The 9697-nt window shown below is 30.5% G+C and overlaps 1 protein-coding gene across 2 annotated transcripts; it reads left to right on the forward strand.

The window, feature by feature from the left end:
* The first annotated feature begins 3 nt into the window (after window positions 1-3).
* LOC100166319 (spindle assembly abnormal protein 6 homolog) lies at window positions 4-4988 on the forward strand. Of its 2 annotated transcripts, none has more exons than XM_008185112.3 (12): window positions 4-318; window positions 1277-1458; window positions 1593-1773; window positions 1839-2024; window positions 2503-2660; window positions 2718-2877; window positions 2936-3004; window positions 3875-4018; window positions 4091-4298; window positions 4383-4540; window positions 4607-4677; window positions 4753-4988. In XM_008185112.3, exons 1-12 carry the CDS (start codon window positions 199-201, stop codon window positions 4841-4843), a joined length of 1728 nt encoding a protein of 575 aa, XP_008183334.1. In that variant the 5' UTR covers window positions 4-198; the 3' UTR covers window positions 4844-4988. The 2 variants fall into 2 exon arrangements, with proteins under 2 accessions (XP_008183334.1, XP_008183335.1); XM_008185113.3 differs by having other exon boundaries at window positions 6-326.
* Window positions 4989-9697: the final 4709 nt, after the last annotated feature.

The raw sequence follows: 9697 nt of genomic DNA on the forward strand, positions 1-9697 counted from the left end.
TTATATTATTATTGTTATTTATTATGTTGAACGAACGGTGTCAACAAGAACGAACGAACCTCATAACTATAAACTACATATTAATTATTAACTATTAAGGTGTCTTTAATCACCGCGGACTTTGTTATGTGAGTTTTGAACTGTTACCGTTTAAATCATATCGTTCTTTTTAAACGGTAATGTCGACGGAACATTGAGATGAAAGGACAGATGTATTCCAAGTTGAAAAACGTATATGTGAAAGATACATGGCACAACGAAAAGGTTGCTCTAGACATTGTCGTTACGGTGGAACAAATTTTTCGAGACAATGAAAAAGTAAGGATGTAAGGCACCCAGTGAACTCGTCACAAAACAGTTTTTGTTTATTGTAATACTTGCATATTTATCTAGTTTTTAAATGCTTGTACATAACACCAGTAGATGTATGTAATAACAGTAATGAATAATATCACCAGCAATCTACATAGTATCTAATATAATAAATATAAATACCTAATTGACAGTTAAAATATTATGCTTATTTTTCTATTAAAACTAATTAAATATGTTTTTTTTAACATTTATGTAGGGAAAGGTTAAGCTTTCTTTCTTACTTTGAGAATTGAGATTTTATTTTGTTTTTATATTCTTAAGTAGGGATCAAAATACCGAGAAAATTCAGGAAAATGTCAGAGAAAAAAATAACGGTTTTTTTCCAGAGCTTTAGAAAATATGAAAAAAATGGAGAATATTAAAATAATACATTTCTGAAAAAAAACTAGTTTTCGGAAAATTAAAAAAAATACAGAATTTTTGGAAAACAAAAAAATTGTATTTATGCTTAAAAGCTAAAATAATCAAAGTAGGTATGTAAATAAAAAAACCCAGTAAAAAAATAGATACAAAAAACTTGTCATTGATATTTCACATTATTTTGTCAGATTCATCCACTACAGACTTTAAGTGATAGTATATTATTAGGTAATGTATCATGATTATCAACTGTCTATTTACTGGATTGTTTCCACTTGACATTATTTCAATTCTTTAGGCTAAAATTTATCTTATCAAATTTTTTAATTTTTCCCGTAAATCACAGTGTTTCAGAGCTTTTTCAGAACACCTTTTTTTCAGAAATTTTGATCCATATTCTTAAGAATAATTTAATTGATTACATAAAATATGGTTTTAATTTTAATTAAATCAAATATAATTAATACCTAACATTTACCTAAAATTGTTTAGTTTTCAGACCGCCGGTATAACAAAATATTAATATGTTAAATACTTTCAGACTATATTTATATCTGCTTCTGATGAAAATGACCCACTTTTCTACCTCACATCAAACGTTACTGAAGAGAGCTTTAGAACTATCAAAGAGTCTCAAGACTTGGTTGTCAGCTTTGATGGTTTTCCAAATCAAATAATACAACTTTTAAATAATTCAGATGTAACTGGTGATGATGGACCTAAGTAAGCAGTTTTTACATTTTTAATCCTCGTATACAATATTATTCAAATATCTTATACTATCCTAGATGATTGTCCTCTAAGGTACATATTTGTATAGTTGTAAAAATAAACTAACCATTTATTTATTTATTTAGATTTAAACTGTTAATTCAAGACGAATATATGGGCAGTAAAATATATAAAGGCCCTAAGTATGTATTGAAAATAATTGAACTAAATGAATTTAAGAACCTCTGTCATTTGGCGATTGAAATGTCTAAAGCATCTGATTCTGATGTAGCAAAAAACATATGCAAAAAAATGACGTCAATCAAAGTAAATAAACTTTTTGTTATTAATAATAAGGAAATAATTCATTTTTATTTTTATTTTTATTTCAGAATGTAATTGAATTAAAAGATAAAGAAACTGAAAACTTAAAACGAGAACTCTTAAAACTCCATACTGAAGTGGCAAACAAAAATAATGAGTTAGAAAAATTTCAATCATCAATGAACCATGAAAAAATTAACTTAACTGCCAAACAAGAACAAGTTATAGACCAATGGAAAGAAAAATATGAAAAAGTAATTTATTACTTGCTAAACATTAGTGATACACAACAATATTGTATTTCAATATCGATATCAGACCAATTTTACCTATATCAATAAGATTAAACTATCGAAAGTATTTTGATATTGATATCAATTCATTGCAATTTGAAATACATATTTTCTATTTATACGTTTTGACAGTGAATCAATGTCAAAGAACAATTAAACACTAACGATAAGCAATACAATAAGTCCCCTACAATAAACGTGTATAGCTATTACAGTTACATTTATACAATTAGTGTCGTTTTCCGTACCTAACTTTTAATAGTTTTATAAATTATATCGTTTGTATTTTGATATGGCAATATGATATTGATATAAATTAACCAATACCAATAAAATTGAAAATATATTGTTGCGTATCACTACTCAATATTGTATCTGTGGATTAAGTTTTTTTTTAATATTTTGTTTTACTATTTAGTTAATTGTGTTTTTGACTTAGTTGGATGCGGAACGGATGAAACAACTGCGTGAAATGCACGAAGAAATGATTGCACAACAGGAAAGACTAAGTACTTCTCTACAGGCGACTATTAAATCACAAAATAAAGAAATTCAAAGTCTATTAACTCAATCAGAAAACAGATCTGAACAAATTAGGTAAATTTGTATTTAAAAATAATAATGAATAATATTAAATCATATCATTTATTTCAGTGAAATGTCAATTCGCATGAAAACATTGGAATCCAAAAATAAAACTTTAATTGAAGAAACTACATCCCTAATAAATACCAATGATAACTTAATATCAGACAGAGATATTAAGAAAAAAATAATTGAAAGAATGCAAAATCATATCTTGTCTTTAGAAAATGTTAGTATTTTGTCTGAATAACATTGTTAATTCAAACTAATTTTGAATGATGTTTCAGGAAATTAAACAAAACACTAAGTTACTTCAGAAACAAAATAATTATTATGAGATATCTAATAAGCTTCAAGTATGTAACAAATTAATTTTGTTTTGTATAATACATACAAATATAAATTATTTTATATATCTAAAAGTGTTTAAATTTAAAACGAATATTTAACTGACAATATTGACATTGACATGTTATAATGTTGATAATATTATATAATCACCAAATATTATTCAATTTCAATAACCTTACGTTTCTTACATGAATATCCAAAACATATTACCAATATGTAGAGTTCATTATTATTACATTATTATTATTTTACCAGTTTTGTGACATAACTTATATGTTTTTTTGATTTGTCTTTCTTTTGTTCTTGTTTTTCATTGTATTGACTACTCGTACAGTTTAAAATAGTTGTAATCAAATACATTAAAAACAAATATTAAACTATCAGCTATTATGACAATAAACTCTGGCCCTCGAGAGAAGGAACTCATTTTACGTTGTTGTAACTGACAGCTTTAAACGACCCGGCATATTATTTCCCCCCACTCAAACACTCTGGCCAGATAAAACTACAAACTATGTTTGAGTGTGGGAAATAGTGAACCTGTTCAACACAGTCAGGTGCATGGCGCGAAACGAGTTTCTTCTCTTGTGGGCCGGGGTATATACTTAGTCCAGAAGTGAACCGATTCTCTGCATCACTTTGCTATTGAAATTGCTTCCTCTATGGCAGGGTGTCTCGTGGAGATGCGCAGAAGAACAAATTTTGGTCGACCCACGGTGCGTCCTCTCACGGGACTGAGTATAATATGATGTTTTAATCTTTCACCTAGAGAAAATAAAATATATATTTTTTTTTTACTTGACACTTTATTCTATATAAAAATGTGTACCTATAAACCTATAATATTATACATTAATGAACGTTATAATTTTTAGGAACAGTTATCAATTGTTTTAAAAGAAAATGAAGAATTAAAGAAACACAATGAAGGCAACATGAAATCAATGTGTGATGAATTGAAACAAGCAAATAAAATAATAAAAAAACTACATGATTCCAATCAGGAGCAGACACAGAAGGTTTTTAAATTTCTCATCTATGCATATGGGTAAAAATTTTGATATTTTATAAAAACCACATTATGATTTTAGCTTATATTAAGCAAAGACATTGCATTGAAACAAAAAGAAGACATTCATACATATCAGAGTGAAAACACAAAGTTGTCTAAATCCCTTGAAGAAAAAATTTCCAGTATTGAAAATCTAAATATTCAACTACTGGAAACTAAAAGTCGGCTCACAGTGGTTGAACAAAACTTAAAAGAAAAAGAAGAGCGTTTGGCCAGCAACGATAAGGGTAATTCTGTTTTTATTGCTATAAATTATTATGATTTTTATTTTTTAGGAAAAACAAAATCCATTGCTATATTTTTTTTGCTAGTGATTCATTGGTTAAACAGCAAGTTGAACAATTGTGAGATTATAGCAAAGTCGTCTAGTAATTGTGGTGTGTTATCAGAAACAACTGATGCAACAAAAAACACTAATGCCAAAAGCGTGGAAAAATTTTCGACATCGACTCCAGCCACTGGTGAAACGGTATAGCTTTTTAAAATAGAGCGTTAAGTTGAAAAATTCTAATCTTGGTGTACATTATTTCTTTAGGACAATAGTAAGCCTAAATCATCTTCCAATGGTCGAAAACTGAACTCGAAAGCCTTGAGCTCTAATATCAGGTAATAATTTCAGTAATATTAATCGATTGTAATCTTTGTTATTAATGATTATTGATTTTTTATTTGACTTTTTAGTGAAACATTGACAAATAACACAAAGAGAAGTGCACCGATCCGGCGTGTCATGTATGGACCACTCAGTACTGCTCCTTACTTTGCAGCCTGAGTAGATAATTTTTTAGATGTGAATTTTTAATGTTGAATTATTTTTATAAATTTATACTTTTTTACTGCAATATGTGTAACTATATTATTCTATGATACTTTATACCAAACATTTGGTCATAAATATATTTGATACTATTTATTTACTAAGTTGTTTTGTCATTTGTGTATAAAGAACTGATTCTTATCATAGGCGCAACTAGGAGGGTGCCAAACTTTAATTTAGCACCCCCAGTTCAAAAACACAAAAAATTGAAAAATCATATGAAAAAAATAGTTATTTTAGCCTTACGTAAGGTTTTTTTTTTTTTTATTTCTTCGTTTTAGCAGAAACACAAATTATTGTTTGTAATGATTAAAGGTGTATCAAATATTAGATTTTAGAATTCATCAAAATTTCAAAAATTCATAAAGTTTCCTTTCATAGCTAACATTATAAATGTTGATAGAAGACTCCTCATAATTCTTCCTACCTTATACAAAACAAAAAAAAGTTTACTGGAAAGTAACATACATTTTTTATGAGCGTTTGAATCTAAAATGTGTACAGCATTCAATTTTCAATTTTCATCAGTAAATTAACGAATTTTCATCTATCAATTTTTGATATTCGTTGTAATTTAAAAACAAATAATCCTAGGTACTTGAAATTCTTTCCAAATTTTAAAATTAAAATTGTCCTTACATGGTAAAATGTTAAAACAATTTTGACTCTTTTTCAGCTATTTACAACTATGAGAATTTTTTCAAATATTTTTAATTATTTTTCAGTTAAGAATTCGTAAAAGATTTTCTATTCATAGGTAAGATTAAAAATAGTAATAAAAGATTTCACATAAGTTTTTTACCTATAAAAAAAAACGTATACTTAAACGGAACATTAATTTTTTATGAGTGTTTGAACTTGTAATTGTTACGATATTCGATATTCGGCGGTAAATCGAATTCCCATCAATCGATTTTTTAGATTTTGTTGTATTTCCAAAATAAATAACCGTAGACTCTTAAAATATTCACCAAAGATTTATATTAGCATTTGCTATAAATAGTAAATTCTTCAAACAATTTTGACTCTATATTAACTGTTTATAGCCATGAGAAAATTTTCCATTACAACGACATGCTCAACAACTACTGTGCAGCAAAGCGGTTCCCGCTTGACCACATTTTTTATCCGTTTATACTTCCATGTAGGAAATGACAATAAATAAATACATTTTGGTTTATCAATTTATCAATTTTTTAAAAATATTATATTTTTCTGTTTTCTTGAAAAAATGATTCTTACAAACCTAAAATGCCTTTAGCCTTTTTGATAATATTTTTCAAATTAATTTACAAAATACCAAGGGGACATCGCCCCCGTTAAATTTTTTGAGGGGGGCAGTTGCCCCCTCCCCCAGTTTACGCCTATGTGAAAGGGATTAAGTTACAAGAGTAGGGAGGTACTGAAATATATGCTGTACATCGTGGATTATGGTTGATAATTAATGTTCACCACACCACTGGCTGTATAGGGATTAGATAACATCTTAGCACTGCCGTCAACATTCATTCGTCAATGATTGTGTTTGGAGGTTAAGTGGCAGACCCCAAATATTAGTTTACAATTAAAATTGAAAATTTTTTTTTCCAATGATCATAATACTTGTGATCGATGTACCTACTGAAGTGACGAATCAAACTGTAACTGTTGCATTTTTCTGTTGAAGGGCACCCGCGGGGAGGCAAAGGGCCATTTATTAGTTATATTGTTATTTGTTATCTTGTCCTGGTTGGGATTTTAACCTGCGGGCGTGTTTGGTTCTGTTTACTGAATATTAGGCAACCGCGTTGAAAGATCGTTTTCCGATTTCAACAGTCACCATTTAGCGATCTACACATTTATCTGGGAAGGTTGGTTGGACGACCCGAACAGGAAGACGAATCCAATCCTAAACATATTTCAATAATCTTCGACGAGTTATTGTACAGCGCATGCGAGTTGGTTGCGTATTTTGACGTGTTTCCCACAACTGTCAACAAATTGGATAGATACCTACACTGGTAAGTGGCGAGAGAGGTATTTAGGCCAAATACTTTCGATAGGCACTTACCAAATTATAATTATAATTATTGGCGTAGCTGTAGCAGAAATACACGATAAGCAGTTCTGGCAATGTATGTTTTTATATAATTTTAGTTTCAACCTAACCTAACAATACATTTTTTTTCTATTTTTAACGCTAAAATGCATTATTATTTTAGAAACATATTTAATTCACAATACATACCTATATGATTTTTATATAATTTTTAATATTTACTTAGAATATAACCTTGGAAAAAAACACCAACAAATGTTTAAGCGCACCTCTTTTGAGACAGTCCTAAGGTCTGTATGAAGTGGGAAGGAATTAATTGTACTGTAAAATTTCAAAAAGTGGGTCACTAATGGATGGTGTTAAATTTGAATTAATTATTCAATGATATTATATATCATTGTATAAGAAAAACGATTCTGAGCGAAAACGGTCAGTCAGCCTATGATATTACTAAGTAGTAAGTATATTTGATGATATTATCTATATACATAATATAGGAGACCGCCCCTATTCACTCATCAACGCCCAGACCAAACCACTGGGTCTAGAGACTTGACATTTTATACAGACGTTCCTTAAGCAATATAGGAGCGCACCGAGAAAGGATTTTTCAAAATTCGACATCTAAGGGGGTAAAAGGGGGTTGCCATATATCAAGCAAAATTTCATTTAAATATATAATATTGGTTTTAAAATATGAAACGTACGTATACTTGATATTTGGAATAGTGGTAATAAGAAAGGATTTTCTGATATTCATTATTCATATTCAAAGAAGTGGTCAAACAAGGATCTTAAGATTCGCGGTGGAAATTGAAAATTTCTTTTTGTTTATTGATGGCTTCTTTTGGTTGCCAGGTTATTCAGCTTTTTAGCACATAAAATTTGGTTTGTTATTTTTGTGCGGTAGCCGGTAGGTACACGAATTACAAACCGCGTGAGTTTATATAAATTGGCGTTAACTGAATTGATAACTTAATTATAAAATTTTTAATATGACATTCGAGTTTTTAAATGTGAATGGGGAAATGGTAACTTACATCGTTGTACATTATACTTATCTATGGTTGTACCTACTACAGTAGATGGTGCCTGTTTATTTAATTCGCTCTCCTATCTTATGTACGGCACTGAGCAAATGGCCAGAGAAGTATGCAAGCTTATTGTGAGCCACGTCACAAAAAATTGGACGGAGTTTTCTATCATGTCTCACGACAACAATGGGGACGACTATAAGAGTTCCACTGAGTATTTACCTGGCATGTCTCAATTATATACTTATGGTGGTTTATGTGAATTGGGTGCCGCTGGACAATTGTTCCACTACGTTTTTTATGTTTACCGCAATTGTCAGCTCTATGAGCGTTTTGGTATTGAAGGTTACACTGTCTTGAGGATGCGTTTTACGCAAAATCTCTCTAGGGCCATTTTGATGTCTACCTGCCACATGAGTCAGAAATATTGATCAATCAGAGACATTCCACATTACAGCAATCACCTTTCTCCATGAAGAAGCCTAGAAAACGCCGTGTCAGATACACTGGCAATATGAGAAAAAAACAACTTAAAAACGCGGCAAAGACATATGCACTTCGTAATCCTTTACTGAACAGATCTGCAGTTGCCAGGTACCAGCTAGATAATCCTGAGGTAGGCAGAGCTGCTGGGTCTCGATATGAACATACTAATCCTCGCCGAAAAGTTGAAAGACTGACACTTCCTTAGAAAATAATGGTCATCTCAGGAATGGCGTACAATCCTGACCTGGCTTATGAGGCAGATAAAACTATAGCTCTTGGTTCCATGAACCACGAGTGCAATTACTGAAATGCTCTTAAATGGAAAGAAGAAACCCCCGGAATATGCTGCAATAATGGCAAAGTGCAGATCCAATCTTTTGAACATTTGCCGGAACCTCTCAACAGCCTGCTTATGGACAGACACCCCCTCATAATCATTTTATGGACCTTACACGAAAATACAATGGTTGTTTTCAAAAAACATCATTCGGGGCTAAAAAAATTGTAACAAAAGGATTTATGCCTACTTTCAAAGTTCAAGGCCAGGTGTATCATTTGGTAGGGAGTCTCATGCCTAAACCTGATTAGAATGCCCAATTTGTACAAATTTATTTTGTAGGTGAAGATGAGATAGAAGTACGCTTAAGGTTAAGGTGCGCCAATTTTCCTGACGTCAAACAAGGGTTGATCACACAATTGCAAAGCATGCTCCATGAAAAAAACAGTTATGCCAAACAATTTAAGACCACGATTAATGCAGTGCAAAAGAACTGTAAAGAATTTAAAGTGGTCATCCGTGCAGACAGAAAACCCACTAATGCTCATTAGATATTTGCAAGGTGATGCTGACCAAAAAGAGGCTCACAACAAATGTTTGATACAAATTGAAGATGCAGTGCTTGCTGTAGGAGGTCAGAGTATATCAAATTATGGGCTACCTCAGCCAACAAGGACAGAAAATAACTTAAAAAAGGTGGGTAAATGGATGTCGCTCTGCTGTACAGTAGGTTACAAGTGGGTCACTGTATAAGGGATAGTATTAAATTTGAATTCAATGATATAATATCACTGTATAAGAAAAACGATTCTGAGCGGAGACGGTTTGTCAGTCTAGATATTAGACATACCTATATAGGTATACTTATCTATAGTATTAAAAAAAAATTGATCTATAATAGGTATCAATAATAAATTCTAAATTAATTATATCACAATATCCATTAGGTAACGCGTTATACATCAACAACAAAC

Source organism: Acyrthosiphon pisum, chromosome A2 (genome assembly GCF_005508785.2).
Source record: "Acyrthosiphon pisum isolate AL4f chromosome A2, pea_aphid_22Mar2018_4r6ur, whole genome shotgun sequence".
Classification (NCBI taxonomy): domain Eukaryota; kingdom Metazoa; phylum Arthropoda; class Insecta; order Hemiptera; family Aphididae; genus Acyrthosiphon; species Acyrthosiphon pisum.